The sequence below is a fragment of the Lissotriton helveticus genome, chromosome 3_1, assembly GCF_964261635.1.
Source record: "Lissotriton helveticus chromosome 3_1, aLisHel1.1, whole genome shotgun sequence".
NCBI classification, from domain to species: domain Eukaryota; kingdom Metazoa; phylum Chordata; class Amphibia; order Caudata; family Salamandridae; genus Lissotriton; species Lissotriton helveticus.
In genome coordinates, this window is record NC_136061.1 from 1,497,146,569 (window position 1) to 1,497,167,101 (window position 20,533).

General features: G+C 44.3%; 1 protein-coding gene across 1 annotated transcript in view; it reads right to left on the reverse strand.

The window, feature by feature from the left end:
• Nucleotides 1-20,076, reverse strand: part of TECTA (tectorin alpha) — a 386,873-nt gene extending 366,797 nt beyond the window's left edge. The window contains exons 1-2 of the mRNA XM_078682151.1: nucleotides 20,013-20,076; nucleotides 15,434-15,567 (exon numbers count right to left, since the gene is read on the reverse strand). Coding sequence (XP_078538277.1) covers nucleotides 15,434-15,567; nucleotides 20,013-20,076 — 198 coding nt within the window. The remainder of the gene's footprint in view (nucleotides 1-15,433; nucleotides 15,568-20,012) is intronic.
• Nucleotides 20,077-20,533: the final 457 nt, after the last annotated feature.

The following is a 20,533-nucleotide window of genomic DNA, read 5'->3' on the forward strand; positions in this document are numbered from 1 at the left end:
TGTATATCTACTGGCTGAACTGAATTGCACAATGTGGAACCTGAAAACCTGGGATTAATCCCAGCTTCTCCACTTGACAAATTTTTGTAACCTTGGGCAATTGCTTTATTTCAATTTCCTTCCTTTTTCTTCATTATCACATATAAAAGGACCTCGAAATACATGACTTCAGGATGTGTGCTGTAAAAAACCATCTCCTGTGCTTGGAAGTAATCACTAATGGCGTTGTCAGGGTTAATGGTGGCGGATGGGAAGCATAAACGTTTTTTAAATTCATGTTTGAAAACCATCACTTAAAAAAAAATACTTCTGAATGCACTGCTATAATTTGATTTACTAAGGTGAAATGGTTCTACGGGTGGTTGAAATACACTTTTTTTTTACGTTTGCTTTCCTTAAAAATGAAGGTGTTCCTAGAGTTAAGCGCCTAGTTACTTCCTTTCGTTTAAAAGCAATCAACCTTTAAATAAGTGCTTGCTGTATATTTAAAAAAAAATTGTGCATGTTTGGGCTGGGTCGAGTAAACAGCAGCCCAGTGCTGCTGCGGCCCGGGTGGCGGCATGTAAAGGTCAGGAGGGCCGCATGCGGCCCCAGGGCCTTACTTTGAGTATCACTGCTGTAGAATAAGTATAGTGGGAAGAGGGACAAAGAAAAGTTCTTGCTAGAGATATATTGAAAGTGCAACGTTTTCTTTCTCACTTTTCTATATTAGAGGTCTGAATCGGGGGGCGTGGCCAAGATGTCGACCGCTACGGACCCTCCGTCTCGGCACAGGCTAAAACTCCTGAAAAACACAGTGCAAGGACCTCGCGTAGCCCCTGCCACTGCTGCCTACACCTGGTGATGAGTCCTTGAACTGCGGCGGCAATTCCGGACTCAGCTGTGCCCGGAAAACCAGACGCTGAATGGGACAAACAGGGCGTGGGCGCCTGGCCCTGCCTGAGACACTGTAAGGAGACGCAGCACTGTGGCGCGTGCATAATCGAACGCGTTGCTTGAGAGACGGACCTTGGGCCGCGGTGGTGATTGGATCTTGGAGACGGGTCCGGGTCTGACTCCGAGCCACGGTTCCGATGGGCAGAGACCTCTGGCGGCATCACTCCAGGAGTCAAGCCGCTGCTGCTAGTGCCCTGTGCTGAGCCCCTGAATCGGATCCCAGGCGGTGTCCCCCCCCCAAAAAAGGAGAACCAGACGCTGACCAGGGCGATTAGAACACGGCACCTGGCCTTGCCTGCAGTGCAGTGGGGAGATGTGGCAACAGGTAAACAGCGTTTACCCCGAAACTATCTCCCCGCATAGAATCACAACGTGGTCGTTACCACGACCGCAATGTGATTCCGCATACCATTACTCTGCAAGTCACGACATCAGGCCACAGATCGTTCTCCCACCTCGCCGCCAAGACCTGGAACACCCTCCCCATCCACCTACGGCAGATCCAAGACCTGCTGACCTTCAGAAAACTCCTCAAGCCCTGGATTTTCGAGCAGTAGCAGCATTCCCCACCCAGCGCCTTGAGACCCTCACGGGTGAGTAAGGTGCTTTACAAATGATATGATTGATTGATTGATTGAACAACGACTTGCGGGGGGGGGGTGTTGGATTTAAAATCCAACACCTTCCCTAGTGTCCGCACTGACTGGAGTTGGAATAGTAAATTATACTATTCCAACATCCAGCGGCCCCCCTCCGCAAGTCGTCATTCCAACTTGCGGTGTAATGGTATGCCGAATCACAACGCGGTCGTGGTAACGACCGCGTTGTGATTGCCTGCGGGAAGAAAGACTGGGGGGTAAAGAGACATATTCGTGGCAACATGGCACATATACAGCCGAGTGTACTGTTGGGAAGATGGAACCTGGACCGCGCCCGTGGTTGGGCCTGGGAGCAGAGTCGGCGGCTGATATTGGGCCGCGGCTTTGATGAACAGGGCCCACTGGTTGTGACACTTCAAGGAACAAGGCAGCTGCGACAGGATGTGATAAATAGCTTGGTATGGCCCGGGTGTATCATCGCTGCATGAAGGTGTAGGAAGAGCCTGTGCGGCGAAGCATTGATTCTGGAGGCAGCTGCAGCCCTGAGGCATTGTGGGTAGCACACCCGCGGCGCACATGGGTGTCGGGAAAATCCTCCGCCTGAAAAACCGGGAAGAGCACTGGTCTACCACTTGGCGGCCGATGCCCCTGAGGCCCAGGGGACAGGTGACGCCGGTACCATCAGAGAGAGGTTACTATGGGGGCTCACCAGCCGGAGCAGACCTGAGCATACCGGCAATAAGGGGAATGCCCCGGCCAAAGGCAGTGGTGAACAATGAGGGAGTGACTGGAGTGTGAGGGGGCACCTCAAGGACAAGATCTCCACAGGATCTAAGGACCAAAGAGGCCTGAGAAAAGCACTACTGGTCACAGTTGGGTAGAGGGAAGCAGTGTCTTGATATTCACAACAGGCGGCAGAGTGCAGTACAGCTATAGCTAGGGAACCTGGCTGGGGCCCTTCATGGTGTAACGGTGAAGTGAGTATTGCTGCCACATACCATTGTTGGTTACCCTGACGTCTTCAATTAAGGGACACAGATGGGGAAGCCTAAACCCAAACAGGGGAACGGACCGCTGGAAAGAGGTGAATCCTCCCAGGGAAACATAGCCATGGACATGGAGGAACTGAAGTAGATGAGCATGGACAATCCATACATACACACCTAAACGAAATCTTGGCTGCCATAGCAGACACAAAATCCACCCTACAGCAGGACATAGGGATAATGTTGGTAGGGCTGAACTCCTGCAAGCAGAGCACCACAAACTGGTAGATAGGATGAAAAATGTAGAATTTGCCCTGGAAGAGATGCAACCGGAGCAAAAGAAGATAGCCCACCAACTGGACGAACTAAACAATATGGTGGCAGCATTAGAAAGGTGGGCCGAAGATGCCAAGTGACACAACTGCCGCAACAAAATTAGAGTGGTGGGATGCCGAGAGGCACGGAAGGGACAGATATGGTGGCATTCCTAGAAAAATGGTTTCCGAAGACGATGCCCTGGTGTCACTCTAAGTCTTTGCACTTGAAAGGGCAGACAGGATCCCATTGCAGCCGCTGGCACGCGGGAGGCCCCTGCGACCAGTGATAGCACGACTACTGTATAATGTAGATCGAGATGCTATAATCGAACACTCATGAACTCATGGTCCATATGTATTAGACAACAGTAAAGTGCCAGTGTTTCCCGACTGCACAGTGCAGGCACAACATGCATCATTTCAGGAAGTGAAAAAGGCACTTAGAGTGGATGGTATACAGTACTCGGTGCAGTTCCGGGCACGGCTCCACATATAGTTAGAGGGGACAGCATACTTCCATGGCCTTCCAGCCAAGGCTTTGCTCTGGTTGGAAAGCTACAGGCCAGACTCCCTGCCCGTAGAGCCATGCAACCGCCTGAAGGTAGCACCCAAGCCTCAACGGAGAAGGCTACATAGAGTAACCAGGTGGCTCAACCTGCGAAAACCTACTTCCTCTCCAACGGGGCAGGAGCGACAGGCAGCCCTCAAGGCAGTGGCAGAGGTACTGTCAATGCCACCAGAGGATGGCATAATGGCTGAATCCTCTGACCATGTAATTGGCCAATCTGACGCGGGTGAATCGATGAGGAGTGAAGTGAGGCTCCCAGTAGTTACATCTGGTTCACTGGATGAACTGATATGAACTGGACTCAAGGTGCTAGAAGAATCAGGTGATATGGTTGGGAGTCGTAATGGAGGGGAAGAGCAGAGCTCAAAGTACCAGTGAGGTAATGAGTGAGGTGGCAAGATTATGGGGAAGCGATAGGATGTAACGGAAGAAAGTGCCTACATTGGATTGGAGAGATATAAGGGGGCAGCAGGGAGATGAGGTTTAGTCATTGACAGTAGTGGAACTGCAGGGACCTTACACCGAAGCCTGAGCAGGGACAGGAGACCAGCGGATTTATTTTGAATTACACCCCCAAATAGGCAGGTGTTATCACGATATGGTTAGACGCCTTCTATTTCTATATTCTTATACTTACTTTACAAGTTTGGCCAGCCAGCTGTTGCGAAGCTGCTCTAGGGAAGGGGCGGTGTTGGGTTTTTGGGTTTAGTTCATATCCAGTGGTGCTTGTGCAGACACAACATGCGGTGGGGATGGGGGAGAGAGCGGGGAGGGGTATGGAAAGGCTCTAAGACATGACTAAGTTGAGCATGCAAGAGTCGCATCACAAAATTAAATTAATCTCCTGGAATGTAAGAGGAATGGGATCACTTGCCAAATGCCATAAGATACACAGTTATCTCTTTAGAATAGGTGTGCATGTAGCCAGGTTGCAGGAGACCCACTTGACAGTGGAAGAGGGAACTAGATTACAGTGGAAGTGGTGAGGCCAGATACACACTACCATCTTCTCTGCCCTCTCCAGGGGGGCATTAATATGGATAAGAGCTGGTGTACCATTTGAACTGCTACATGAATGTATAGAGAAAAACGGTAGATATGTATTAGTGCAGGGTAGACTGATGGGACGGCAGTTCACTTTAGGAAGCGCATATGCGCCTAACTATGACCAGATTAGCTTCTTAGAAAAAGTGTCCACACTGCTGTCTGCTCTGGGCCCAGCTGACCTATTTCTTGGGGGAGAGTTTAACTGCTTGGTGAGCACCACACTGGATAGATACACCCCTTCATTACGTGGCACGTTGGTCTCCAAACTAGCTCGCAGATTTGGTGACTAGCTCAAAGAGTGGGAATTAACAGATATCTGCAGGGTACGACATGGCCTACAGCAAGACTATTCTTACTACTCACATCTGTATGATCTTCATACTAGGTTAGATCTGTTTGTCTGATGCATTCTGAATACCTTTTCAGATCATAACCCATTACTCCTTACCATCTGCACTCTATGCCGGCATCAACAAGTCCCTACCCAGCAAACTCGAGACAATACAGAACACCGCAGCCAGACTCGTCCTCGGCATCCCCCAACACAAACACATCAGTCAACACCTATGAAATCTCCACTGGCTCCCCGTGGAGAAAAGAGTCTATTTCAAAATCCTCACTCACGCCCACAAATGCCTACACAACAACGGACCCAAATACCTCAACAACAGAATCAACTTCCATGTACCCAAAAGAAACCTCCGATCTTCCAACCTTGCACTGGCCAAAACCCCGTGCATTCACAGAGCCTGAGAAGGTGAAAGATCCTTCTCTCACATTGCAGCCAATGAGCTACCGGCAGACATCAGACGCGCCCAGTCCCTGAACACCTTCAAGAAGACCTTCAAGACCTGGCTCTTCAGCTAAACAGATCTGCGGACCCCCCTCAGTGCCTTGAGACCCTCACAGGTGAGTGGCACTTACAAATCCCTGATTGATTGATTGATTTATCTGCCCAATTGCGGAACCGACTATTACCCCAACTTGGCGGCTAAATCCCAATCTCCTTGTGGACAAACACTTGAAACACTCTCTATACGTGACAATCACTGAATACTTCCAGCATAACGATGACTCAACAGACTGCAGGGCCATGGAGTGGGAGTCCTTTAAGATGGTGGCAAGAGGGGATTGCTTGGGCTAGACAGTGGGTCTGAAAAGAGAACTACTGACAGAACTGGCTCAGTTGGAGAACACGTTATATGACCAAGACCTCCAACTGTCTAATGATGCACAAACACATAAGCAAATGTACAACACAAGAAAGGAATATAACAGTGCATTGAAGAGGCTTTGAAAATTGGACCTTCGCAAATACCTAACCAGGGTGCATAAGGAGGGGGGTAAAGCAGGCAGATTATTAACCTGGCTAGTGCGACTGGAGTCAAGAGGGACACCCATCACGCATATCACATCTGCAGCTGGGGGGATTTTATACTCCCCTAAAGAAATTATTAAGGCATTTAGTTCATATTATGTAAGGTTATATGCGGACCCTGACCCGGTACCGGTAGAAGACATAAGAGAGTTTTTGTCGCTGCTGCCACTATGGACGTTAAACCCCCAATTGCGTGAAGCATTGGGAGGACCTGTGACAATCCATGAAACAAGGGGAGCTATCAGAGAGATGGCTGTGGGTAAGACTCCGGGACCGGATGGCCTGCCAGTGGAGTTTTACTCAGTAATGGCACATATATTGACTCTTAAATGGAAAATATTATACGCGGAGGCCCGGGAAGTAGTTGCAATGCCGGCGTCAACAAGAGACTGACGGGAGGGGATATCCAGAAGCTCTGACACCATTAGTCGATTTGGAGAAAGCCTTCTTATTCGATACAATAGGACTTTCTGTGTGCTACGAGGACCAGAATGGTACTGGGAGATGGGTGGATAAAGTGGGTCCAATTGCTGTATACTGATCCTACTGCACGGGTAAAGGCAGGAAGGTAGATATCACAATCACACAATATATTTAGGGGCACCAGGCAGGGGTGCCCTCTGTCCCTACTTCTGCTCGCCCTGCAATTGAACCATTATCGGAATTGTTTAGACTGAATGATCCAGTACATGGGATGTGGATAGGAGGGAGAGACCAAATCATCTCACTCTACGCTGACGACCTCCTAATATACCTGGGAGATGGGAGTTGGGGTGTGACACAATCGCTGATTCTCTCGGAGAATGACTCTGCTTTGGCAGGGTTATGAATAAATAAAACAAAAAGGCATGTATTCCCGATATCAGGAGAGGCCCAGTGCCCAGCAGACCTGCCGGTAGATTTGAACTGGGCTCCCTGCTCCTTTACGTATCGTAGAATACAGGTGTTTCACAAGATAGAGGATTTGCGAGAAGGAACATGAGCCCAGTCCAGTGGTCCCTTGAGGCACGTGTCCCGTTTTGGCGGTCGCTCAGGCTTCCCATGATGGCTCGAATTGCGCTGACAAAAATGATTATTCTCCCCAGACTGTTATATTATTTTGTGAATTTACCAATGATAATCACACAATGGAGGTTCAACAGACTTAACAAACTGGTGGGGCAGCTCATATGGGATGGGGAGTGATGTATAGTTTCGCTGGCTACATTACAGAGAATTCCAGAGGAGGGAGGACTTGGGTCCCAGAATTTGAGTTATACTATTTGGCGGCTCAATTGCAGTGGCTAGCCCAGTGGTTGGAAGGTTGGAGCCCAGAGCTTCTATACGCAAAGAATTTGGTCATTACCCAGAAACACCTACTGGCTGGGTTGATACATCCCTTGATGATGGTTCAGGACCCGGGGATACTCTTACAAGTGGCATTGTATAGCTGGAAGAAATGTTGTAGGCACAACATGGGAGTCCCGCCATATGCACCGAGTCTGCCTCTAATAGCTTCGGGGGGGAAACCAACTACCCCATTTACGAGTACTCAAATGGTTAGTTGAATGGAGGCCGGGGTAAAATCAGTGGGAGACTGTTATCAGGATGGCATGTTGATTCCCATTAGAGGACTTTCTGGACCGGTATGGTTTGGATGGGGGCCACAGATGAAATGTTATGCACGGAGGGGAAACCGGAGGCTTCCCGAGATTTGAGCAGCAAGATGTGGATTTCATACACATAACATGTGGGTGGGTGCTACCGCAGGAATATTGATAGGTGGTGCGGTCTCAGATTAACTCCACCCTGGGCTGACAGCTCGCATGCACAATGAAGGTATGCCTTCTGGGGCTATTTCCCAGGATGATGGCTAAGAAGGTGGGTTCACGCTTCGCAGACCTGGCCTTGGTTTTGGTAGGTAGGCAGACAGCAGGAGCTGGAAAGCACCAATAGGTCCATCATCAGCGCTATGGGAACAAGTTGTAGATAACTGGGGAAAGACGAGGAAAGAGCCATACAAAGGAAGGAGACCAGGGGGCTTCACAGATGTCCTATCACTGAGCTATGCACAGAAATACTCAGATCCTGGCAAACTTAGAGATGATTGGAGGGTTACAGAAGCAAGCACCAACAGTGATAGTGATACCTCTATAGGCACATAAATATTTGGAATGTGAGACTCACACGCTGAAGAACCCACCACCAACAGTGCCCATGATAATAAGTAAAATACAAAAGAATATTATGAAACACCACTGGATAGTACTTAGTTACATGGTTTCAGAGGAAATGTGATAGTTTTGTTATTTAGGAAAATAAGATATGGTTTTATTAGGTGTAACCAATTACAGCTACTCCTAGCAGATGATGTCATAGCAAGGCAGGAATGACAAAATGACTACCAGGCTAACACTGAATTGCTGGTGGGAGTAAGTGAAAGTCATAGCATATGGCCGCATGCTGAATTGTTTTTAATTTTGATATTTAACTTGGACTTGGTAAATTTTAACCTGGGCTTACCACCTTTTTAGACTAAATTCTCAGGAGTCCTCTTCCCCCCACTCTTTGGTCCACCGCGGAGTACTTCCCAATTGAGTGGAGAGAGCATCGGGGATGGGAAGGGATGGGAAGGGAACCCCAACCACTTCCGTTTCCCAGTGCTCTCACAGAAGATGGTCTAGTTGCTCGGGCTCCTCCATTATTTAAACTTGATGGCACTGCTGACGCGCAGCGGACTACCAGGCTAACACTGAATTGCAGGTGGGAGTGAGTGAGAGTCCTAGCTAACGGCTGCATGCCGAATAGTTTTAATTTTTATCTTTAACTTGGGCTTGATAGATTTTAACCGGGGCTCACCTCCTTTCATACTATTAAATTCCCAGGAGTCCTCTTCCGCCCTCTCTTTGGTGCACAGCGGGATTCTTCCCAATTGAGTGGAGAGAGCATCGGGGAAGGGAGTGACGCATGCAGCGGGCACGACACGTGCAGCAGGCACGCAGCTGGCGTGCCAGAGGCGTACCAAGGGCAAGCCCATCTGCGCCCGTCCATGCTCGGACATCCCTCAGCGCCAGCCACTGTGCCAATTTTCCATTTAAACTCCAGCAGTATTCACAAGATGAGATGACCTAGATATGAGATTCTTGTAAATAGTGTTCTGGGCCCACGTTACAACCTCTGTATCCTCTGACTTTGAGGATTTGCCCTCAATGCCGCCTTACTTTGACAAAATTAAAGGTATACTCCCCACCATAACAACGCAAACTCCATGGTGAATTACCAAAATATAGAATCCAAAATATAGACAGGACAGAATATCGACTCCAAAATATAGATAGGGGCAGAATATCGAATCACCAAAATATAGTTAGTCAGAATATCGAAATCGGGGTAGGAAATATCGATTTCGATAATATATAATTTAAAATATCGATTTCCATAATATCGATTTTTTTCTTTAGTGTTATGTATGGTAGTATATGTGTTAAAATGATGTATTAATTTTGTAATGTATGTTTAATTTTTGCGTAATTTAATTCCGTAGTGGGTTGTGGGGTTATAGGGGAATAGGGTGGGAAGTAATTTAATTATAGTAACTTTTGGAGTTTTCTCCAACACATTTTCTACGGTACAGAAGATTCCAGCTGGAATTTTCTTCTTATTTAGCACTGTCTCCATAAATTAAAGAATCTTTGATTACGAACCAACTCAAAAGAAAGCCCTAAGTCTTCTCGGAACAAGTTAATTTGAATCAACTATCTGTATGATTCACACTATAGTACTTCAAGAGAAGGATCTTGTGTGGTGCTAACCAATTCTGGATGTAGGCACACTCTAAGTTTCCCCAACCGAGGATCAATGGGATTGTAAGGCCTACATAGTTTTTACCCTTAGTTTCTGAGAAGCTACACAAGCAAGAAACTAAGGGGCCCATTATGCAGACGGGCGGACTTAGTACGCCCGCCATCATATCGGGACCCGGGACCGCCCGCCATAAGGGCGGGGGTCCCGATCAGGGCATTAGGATGCACCCACCACACAGGCGGGCGCATCCTGTATGGTTACCATTGCGGCGGGCGGAGCAGAAATCTCCGCCCGCCGCAATGTTAAAAATGCACGTTGAGCTTTTCAAAGCGCAACATGACAGGCACCGCGCGGTGCCTGCCATGTTGCACTTTGAAATGCGGGGGGGTACCATAGGTACCCCCCATGTGCAACCGCCCAAGCCAGGGACTCCCAGGGGGCCCGCAATGGGCCCCCGCAGGGAGTCTCCGCATGCCTTTCCATGGCGGCATTGCGGGGGGGAATTGGGCTGTGGATGTCGGGCGGATTTCCTCCACCAGGCTGGCGGTGGCTACCGCCAGCCTGGCGGAGGAAATCCGCCCGACATCCTAATGGACCCCTAAGTGCCTGATTATGAGTTTGGCGGTCCGTGGAGTGCCAAACCCATAGTGGCACAGCGGTCGAAGCACCATGGAACCATTGCAACTGTCGGGGAACCGTTATCCCTGGTGATGGAGCGGCAGACTGAGGCCACAGTATGCTTTGTGGAGCCGATGCTCCACTGCCAAGCATATTACAAGTTTCCTCAAAAACCAGCGCTCTCATGGCACTTTTAACGTCATGAAAATACTGGCGTTGAGGAAACTAAAGGCAGGGTCCCCTGTTGTCTCTGTTGTCTCTGGGCCTGGGGATATATGCAGGGGGCACATGGTGTGCCCCCCTGTGTGCATGCATGCTCTTTCCTGCATGGCACGGAATGGACAGCACAGTCCATGCCGCTCAGAGACAGGCTTTGGTGCTCCCATTGCGGTGCCTTTCCAATAGGCACCACTGTAGGACCACCAAAAGACCACCCACCAGACCAAGAGAAAACTCGTAATCTGGTGGGTTGCCGATGTTTGAGTTTGGTGGTGTGGGAGCATGGGGGCTACCAGCGGCTCGCTCCCACACTGCCAAAATCATAATAAGGCCCTAAGTCCTTCGGTCCTTTTCAGTCGGGGAAAAACCTCAGAAACAATCCGACTAATGTATTCTTTGAGAAGTGATAGAGGATGACAGGAATGTTCAAATTCGCATAAAATGGTACTTTCTATTTCACTTTTACATTCTGCCTCATCATGCATCTCTGTATTTGGTGTTGATTTCTTTGGCAAGTAATATGGGTTTTAAGAATATTGTTGGTTTTCATATAGTTTTCAGTAAAATAGTGGTAAAAATATTGTTTTGTAACTTTTTTAATGAGTTTTAGATACTGAATTAATTTTGGTTGTTAGTATTGTTGGTTCAATTGCTATTCATTTTTAAAAAGAAAGTTTGATTGATAGTGTAATAGCAGGTGGTTGGGTTTGTTGGGAAACAGGGTGGAAAGTTATTAAAAAATCTTTCAAAATAGTTTTTAATTGATTAATAATTATTACATTTGTAATGTTATATTTTAAATTTAAATTTCAAATGTTTAATTGTATTTTATTATTAGTTCTAAGAAGTTATATTTTTGTTGTGATTCATTAGGTTTGTACTGATATAGAATGTGAAGTTAATTAAGTTGTAACAAAGAAAAATGTTTTGTTAATTAGTATTTAATTGTTACTTTATTCTATAATTTATTGTTACATATATAAATAGATTAGCACCTATTTATTTAAGTTATACATTAGTAGTGATATGTTGGGTATGTAGACATATAAGGAAGAAATCTTACTAATTTTTAAATAATTCGAAATAATTATTAATTCGTTTTTAATTGTCAATTAATCATTATTATTTCGCTGATTCTTTTAAGTTATATTTTAGTTGTGGATTGCTGAGTTTGCTGGGGATATGGTGAGTATTTGAATTAAATTAAATGATTCTTTAATGTAATGTTATTTTTTTAAATAATTCAATTATTACTTATGTATATTAATTAATGTCTTAATTATTGTGTAATTGATTAAATGTTTTATTTATCATAATATGTACTTTTGTGTGTATATGTTTATTACTATGTTTTTTGTGTGATTGATTAAATGTTTTATTTATCATAATATGTACTTTTGTGTGTATATGTTTATTACTATGTTTTTTTAATACTGTGTTATCGTTTTAGGCAAGTATGTTACTAAAAATATACATTTATATTAATTTATATAGTTATGTATTTTATTAATTAGAATGTATGTATAATGTTTTTATATGCATAATGTTGTTTAAAAAAGTAATAATTACTTAATGTTCCATGCTTGTGAGAATTTGTTTCTTAGATTATATTTGTTATTTAAAATTATTTTTTATTTATTAATTTAAATTAAATGGATAAGTGATGATTTATTATTGAGTTATTTTTGTAGTTAGTGAAGTTGATAGTATATGTAATTTTGTTTTTCATTTTTTAAACTATATGCTAAAAAATGTAAATAAATATATTTTTGTGTAGACTAATTTAAAAATGTTTTGTAATATGTGTTTAAAATGTTTAAATAATTTAATATGATTTGTATTAATATGTGCTACTTTTTATGGAAAACACTTTCCCTGCTGTTGCTAAGACTTGAGTGGGAATACTAAATTCAACACCGCTGAAGTTAAATGCTTTCCTTACTGTTGCTTAGAGTGGAGTGGGAATAGTCCATTTAACCCCTTCAAAGTCCAATGCTTTCCCTTTTGTTTCACTGACTGGAGTAGGATTAGTAAATCTAACAACTCCCAAGTCCAACACTTTCTCTATTGTTGCATAAACTGGAGTGGGAAAACTACAGTTAATAGTTGTCATAATATTGGTTCAATAGATTTTATAGTGTAAATGATTTTTTAAATATATTTATTTTATAATTTGTTCTTATTTTTACATTTCTATTATTTTTATTGCACTTTTAGAAAATGTGTTTTTTGAGATTTAAAATATTTAATATCTTATTTATTGACCAAACTAATGAATATATTTTGTTACTGAATTGTTTATATTTTTATGGCATATATCTTTATATGATGTCATCAGTGATGTCATTTGAGATGTCATCAGTGATGTCACTGACCATGTCATGAAGCCTATTTCTGCACCGGGGACCCCATCCTATGGAGCAGGATTTTTTGGAATGGGAGAAAGGGGCGCGCAGCACTACTACTGGGTGGATTTCGGCCCGGGGGACCCTATCCTTCTGTCCAACACTCAGCTCTCGGCAAACCCGCTGTGGGGCACTTACTGGAGGTAAAAGAGGGGTTCTTGGCCCCTAAAGTCCCTTAGCATCCAAGGGGACTTCATCCCCCAACTGATAGTGCGCCCGATGCACGTTTGTAGAGTGGGGGACAAAGGGGACATGGTCTCTGAGGAGCTCTCAGCAAACCCACTGTGTGGGAATAACTGGAGGTAACGGGAGGGGCTCCTGGACCTCAAGGACCCTCAGCACCCAAGAGGACTTAGGGGCATATTACCAACAACTAGCGATAATTTTTGTCTCTAACTTGTTTAGAGACAAAAATTATCGCCGCACATCGGCGATTTTTATCGCAGATAAACTTTGCTATTAGCAAGGTTTATCGCAAATGCGATAAAAAACGGCCGCAATGCATGAATATCGCTGAAAAGTCAGCGATATTCATGCATTATCGAGCAAATGCTCTTAGCCATGTTATCCACCTCCCATTGGATAACATGGTGAAGAACTGCTCAGGGCAGGTGTTAGCTTTTGGAGATATTCGCGCTTAGCGCGAATATCTCCAAAAGTTGGTAATCGGAGATAGCGATGTTAGCGACTGTTTCCAGTCGCTAACATCTTGGCACGCCCACTTTGCATGTCATTAGTGATAAATATCACTGACATGCAAAGCGGGGCCCAAGATGGTCGCTATCTCCTATTAGCTGTCACTAACTGGTGTTAGCGACAGCTTGGTAATAGGGAGATAATTTTATCTCCGCTTTCTTGGCTTTTAAAGCCAAAAAAGCGGAGATAAACCCCTTGATAATATACCCCTTAATTCCCCAACAAGTAGTGTGCCAGGAGGTGCATTTGCAGTGGGGAAAGGGGGTGGGGTCTCCGTCAACTACCCCAGGCCGGATGTTGTTTCTTTCGTAAAATCTTTTATTAGAGGACTGGGACCATATGGCCCCCCCTTCCCCAGGCCTCTTTCGGCCCAGGGGACCCAACCTCTGGGGCAGACCTTTCTGGAATGAGGAAAGTGGCATGCGGCCCCCATCCCCGGGCTGATTTCAGCCCCGGGGACCCGATCCCCCGGGGTTGAGCCTATTTGCAATAAGGGAGGGTGGCCGTTTGGCCATCCAAAACCATAGCTATGCACCGTTTTTCTAATACTGCTAAACTGACTGTTAAATTGTTATATTATTACAGTTTAAAGTGCTCAGCTTCACTTTTTTGATGGTTAAATTAGGAAAGTCTGAAAGGGATGTGCAAAGTAACTAGAGTTTTTCGCTGCAAACATTAAAAATACGTTTTCAAAACTTAGAGTCTTTGTGAAGAGATGTTTTGAAAAAGGAACATTTGGGAGAATATATTTCTTCTTCTTTTGTAGCATGTTTCTGAAAACAATGCATGCAAAAAGCAACATTTAGCAAGAGAATAACCTTGCAGGAATTTCCTCCTGTGGGAGAAGTTAATGAAGATGAAAGGTTTGTCACCTACATCAAACCGTCATCTACAAATGTAGCATCTCACACATCCCTAATGTTTAGCAGTAGTGTTCAAAGTTTTACAAAACAACTAGTGTGAATCAATAAAGATATATATGCATTAAGCATACAATGTTTAAAACCGTCTTTCTCCTAATATAAACTCTGAAGGGCAAGGGTGTGACCTGTCCATACTTTAATTTTACAGTTAATGTTCAAATAAGATTCAAGTCTTAGTTTCAGCAAATCAAAAGCTATAATGACAACAGGGAAAAACATGTAAAATAGTTTTCTTTCATCACTATTGACGCTACTGGCCTTAACTATATTCATTATCCACTAAGTATATAATTTGCAGAGAAAAATGAAGACTCAAACTAAGACGACATAGATATTATTGTACTTTAATAATATGCAGTTCCAAAATGCATTAACATTTTTCGAGTAAGGGTTTGGTGATTTTTAAATTTGAGCGTTAGTTTATTCAATCAGAAAGTGAGAGGTACAAGAAAAGTAATCAATGAATTGAAATATAACTTTAGATCGATCTGTAATTTGTCCGATGAATGTTGCTAAGTACATTATTCTGAAGGAATTCTCTCTATGATGCTTTTGAAAGTATTATTGTAAAAGAAAGGTTGACCAAAGCTAAGAGATACAGGGACTTTAAGGTGAGAATTTATTCACAGCGATAAATGCAGTAGCCAGTTGCAGGAAAAGTATGTGCCGAACGATCAGTAACATGTCAATTAATTAATTAATTTCTTGTCGCACAACACACATTGTGCCTGACTAAATGGTAGTCTAAAATTGTGATTTTTTTTTATTTTCTTCCAATGTGTGCATTACCATCAAATGAGAAAAATTGACTGGGTAGCAGTATATAAAGGTAAGAAAACAATGTCAATGTACAAAAAGTATGTTGCTATTAAAACAGGAATAGAATAATCTTTGTTTTTACAAAGTTTGTGGCATGCTACAAAAGCTCTATACAGCTCTAAGGCTCAGCTTTACTTACATACAGTGACTTGTAGGAGACTCCAAAGAAGATGAAAGGAATTGCAATTTTGATCTCAGCAGAACTGCCATCATCCACCTTGGGTGTCTTGGAGTCATTGTGCCAGAATGGATACAAGAGCTCTCTGGAGTGGGCTGTGAGAAGGAGACAGAAGTCACTACTCGTTTTAGAAATCAGTCGTCATGCATCTCTTGCTTCCTTTCAGATGTTGGTGCTTATCGTTTCATGTGAAGAAAAACGAATGGTTGCACTCACTCTTCAGAGAGCTTCTCTGACTCCTGATAATCAAGCACGCCCACCTCAAACTCCTCACACACACATTCAAAGCACTACATAGCGTAGACCCTGCCCAGCTGAACATTTGCCTCTCCTTCTATCAACCACATAGATACCTCTGCCTCACAGGACTCCTGCTTGAATACATTCGACACTTACACAGAACCAGATCAGGTGGGTGGGTGTTGTCTTACATTGCTTTTAAAGCGTGGAATGACCTCCCACTCCACATCAGAGCCTCCTTCTTAAACTCTGCAAGAAAGCTGAAGACCTGGGTTTTCAATTAACCAACCTACCCTAGGCAGGGTTAGGCACACACACCTGCACAGAGCCAGGATACACTCTAGGGTGACAGCACACTTCAAAAATACACATAACATAAAATAACACACTGATTAGATGAAGACATGCATGTGTACAAACACACACACACAATCACATACACACAATTACACCTACATACAAAGGCAAACAAGGCATTCTCCCCACCTCCAAATTGAGACATGCACAAAGACACCAACACAACAACCCTCACACTGACTCACAGATACAGGGACCCAGCCACATTCAACCAAACACACCTAGAGATACACACACACACACAGATTCACACCAAGGTACACATATAAACATCTGAAGACACCTATATCCCCAACACACAGACACACACACACACACACATACCACTAACACACAGCAATACAGAGACACATGCACATAAATAGGCACAGATGGGCACACCGACAAACAAAAACAAGCACACCCAACCATGCACATACAAAGATGAAGATAATCACACTCAAACACAGAAGCATTCCAATGTATGCACACCTCCTCCAAACCCAGACACATGAAACCACAAACTCATCGACACTCACAATGACATAGAGATACATGTACACACACAAATACATACTCATACAATTACAAAAACACAACTAGACATGTACACATGCACAGGTACACATATAGACACTTGAAAATACCCACCACTACACACTGAGCACACATACACCACTTATACAAAGAAATACAAAAACATGCACAAACAAATATGCAAAGATGGACACACCCACATACAAAAACGAACCCATGTAGCCACACACACGCATGAAAACAGACATGCAAACAAGCATTACCCAGGAAGACACACATAAATGCATTGACATCCAAACAGGCATATAGACACAATTACAAACATGGGGACATCAAACACAGGGGAAGCATACACATGTAAGAAGGCATGCACCCCCACACAGACATGTTCATACACACATCTTTTCATGCTCTTATTGTCCTATCAATGGATCATGCGTGGTATCTAGCAGGGACATAGAGCTCTCTTCTACCTAATTAAGCTAAGGCCTAATAGATGCAATTGTGAAGTCATGGAAGTCCTTGAGCCACAAATATGTGTCCAGCCTTTAATAGTACAATGCCTGGCTTTGGAACCCACAGTAGTAGTACTCTGCACAGCTCAGTGTCCACATTTGTAAAACTGTCCCATACTTTAGATTTCACATCTGTAGTTAGGTATATAATTCCGTCCCCAACTTTTGAGGTCATCTTTAGACTACAGTGTTTAACAGGCCTGGGCAAATTTGAATTAATCCATAGTAATTGTAGTTATTTTGGTAATTCCATTTTACTATTTGACACAGAATTACTGATCATTATGTGATTACTCCTCCTCACACAATTAATTGTAATTTAAGGGGAAAATTTCAAACACAAGAGCACATTTAGCGAGCGGTTGCTTGCACTCACTATTTGTGTTCTGCTGCATTTAGCACTGTCCTTAGTGCAAGATGCATCCTAGGGGGTGATTACGATGGTGGTGAAACCGCAACGGGTAGCCTGCCGGTGGTGGTATCACCGCCATCTCGAATCACTTCTCCGCCCGCCATATTACGATGGCGGGCAGTGTGCTGGCGGAAGCAAAATCCGTCCACCATGGGCTAGCCACGGGCAATCGTTATGATTGCCTGGCAGACCCACTAAGCATCTCTAAAATGGTGGTGGTGCCTAGCAGGCACCAACCACCAGATTAGGATGCTGCATCCCTGCCAGCCTGTGTATGGCGGTTTAACCGCCATTCACAGGCTGGCGGGGGTGTAGTTCGGGCCTGTAGCGGGCCCCCCTTCAGCAGCGGCACTCAAGTTTTGTACTTGGGGGCACCTATGGTGCCCCCCAACATTTCCCTGCACCATGTGGCAGGCACCGCGTGGTGCCTGCCACGTAGTGCAGGGAAATGCAAAACTTGCATTTTTACCATTGCGGCGGGTACTGCAGCCAGCAGCATCCTCTGCAATGGTAAAGATGCACAATGCGACTGCCACAGTGGTAGTCGCATTGTAATTCCAAGTGTGGGAGCACCGCCATATAGGTGGACGTCCCAAGCCCTGGGACGACGGCGGCGGACTAAAGTCTGTCCACCATCGTAATCAGCTCCTAAGTGTCCATATTGGATGCAGTTGTGCATTTTGCGCTAAAAAAACTTCTAAATATCGACAGTAAATTGGGGGAACATCCAACCTCAAAAGCACATTTACCAAGCAAGAGCAGCCGCTTGTGCTCGCTATTTGTGTTCAGTTGCATTTAGTGTTATTTCTTAGTGCAAAATGCATGCTTGAGTCCATTTTTGATACTCAAGGGCATTTTTTGCTCTAAAAAATAGTGATAAATTACTCTTCTTGCGCAATTCAAGGGTAATCTGGCGGAATTTTCAGGTAATTCCATGTGACTAAGCAACATTGGACCACCCCTAGTGTTTAAAGTCTTACCTGGAATGCAGTGCTTATTTTTAGAGGGTATACTCAAGGCTACATCTGTGGTGCTGGGGCCACATTAGGAGGATGCATGTTAATGCTGTGCTCTTCAATGGGTAAAGTGATTGAGCAACTCTATGGCATTGTGGTAAACCCTGGAACCTATATCAGGATTATTGTGGCCAAAGATACAGGCAGAGACATACCTACATTATAGCGCTGAACTCTTGAAACTATAGCAGAGTTGTGTGTCCAGCACTGGTGGTGATCACATCTGGACTCTGATCAGTGGAAGTATTTGACGGTCAGAACTCTTCTTTAGGAGGTGGGTGGGTAAAGGGTAGCAGAAAGTGCACTGCGATTAGCACTGACAGCTCCAATGGTGTACTTTGGGCAAACCTGTGGAGTATATTTGGGGTAATCTGTACAGCTCTGGAACCTACAACTAGAGTACTGATCCTCCCTATGGAGGGTGCAAATCTTCCTTTGTCCCTGTCTCCAGGCAAAAAGGGTATGTTTCTTGCCAGTGAGAAGGAGTCTCGTCATCTCCTCTTCGGTCACCCATGCATTCTTAGAGGGACACCATCACCAAGCTTCAACCCTTTAATCCCAAAACGGGACCAACTCTGCTATAAAGGGTGATAATAGGGCGGCAAATGCTAATCGAACACAATGCAAATTAAACCCAATAAGTGCCTTTGTGATAGCAGTCAGTGGGTCTAGTGGCTAAACCACTCAAAGTGTACATTCCAAAATAATTTAACTCAGAAGGTCATCTCCAAGTAGGTAGAGTTTAAGGATGTCCATTTGATGGTCTGACAGTGTTTCCCAACCCCTAGCCTCAAAAATAAATTCACTTGTTCTGCTCTGTCTATGTTCTACATACTCTGTCACTAGCTGATTAGCTCAGTAATTGGTACTATCTCTCGATTAATGCCCAGGAGGTTGGTGCTTTATAAATGGGGGTTGTGAAACTTATACCATGAGGATGCAATATGTTCAAAGTGGGACACTATAGCGTCATGGTAAGGATTCCTGATTTCCAAAGAGATGTCTCACTTTACCAGTTTACTGGTGCTAAACCAAACGTCACTCTCAAGATGGACAGGACTTCAAGATGCAAGGAACTGTGTTGTCCCTCTGCCACTTAGGCCTCCCCGAGCCCTGAGTGGAGCGGGTAAACACAATAGTCAATTCTTGACAAACAGGTCACCCAGTTTCCCTGCAGTAGAATGTCTGCCCTGGAACTGCAGTGAGCGATGACGTGCACATCACGCCATAAGCAGGCAGACGCCAGCCGCCCCCTGAGCTGGGCAATGATTGCAGCCCTGAGCACCAGCAGGAATGTTTCAAGCGTTGCCACCCAAGACCATCCCGCCTTCCGATTGCCAGTCTTTACCACACTAACATTGCCTGAACCTTGCATGCATTTTTTTTTAAAACTGACAAAATCCGAGATCATGGACTTTGCATCAATGCGCACCCGTGACATCAATATTCTAATAGACAGCATCAAAAATGTCTGTCACACTCACCTTGGCTGGGCACGAGGACGAAGACGAGAGCAACCCACAAACCATGCAGTGATGCATGAATCATCCTGAAAAGAGAAAAAGGCGTGACCTCACAGGTATACTGGGCACATGGCAAGCTTTGTTTTTATTGAAGTTCTTGGTGCCATTAAAACAGAGCATACAGACATATGATGCAACAATTTTAACATATAACGAAATTTACGAAAAATCAAGTCTTAAAGTTTTTGACCAAAGTTACTCAAAGTATGATCTCCAAATGTTATCAAATTTTTTCACCCCTCCTATTCGTTGTGCATAAAGAAATTCACTCTTTCTAACTTTCTTCATTTTTTGGAGCCATTCCGGGAACAAAGGAACCTGTGTTGACCGCCAATTTTGTAATATCAGAGACCTTGCCACTGCCATTGCTATGTACATCAATTTTACCAAATGGTCTGCAAGTTTGAGATCAGAATCATACCCATACAACATTAATTTGACATTACAAGTAATCCTAATCTTATAATAAGTTTGAAAAAAAA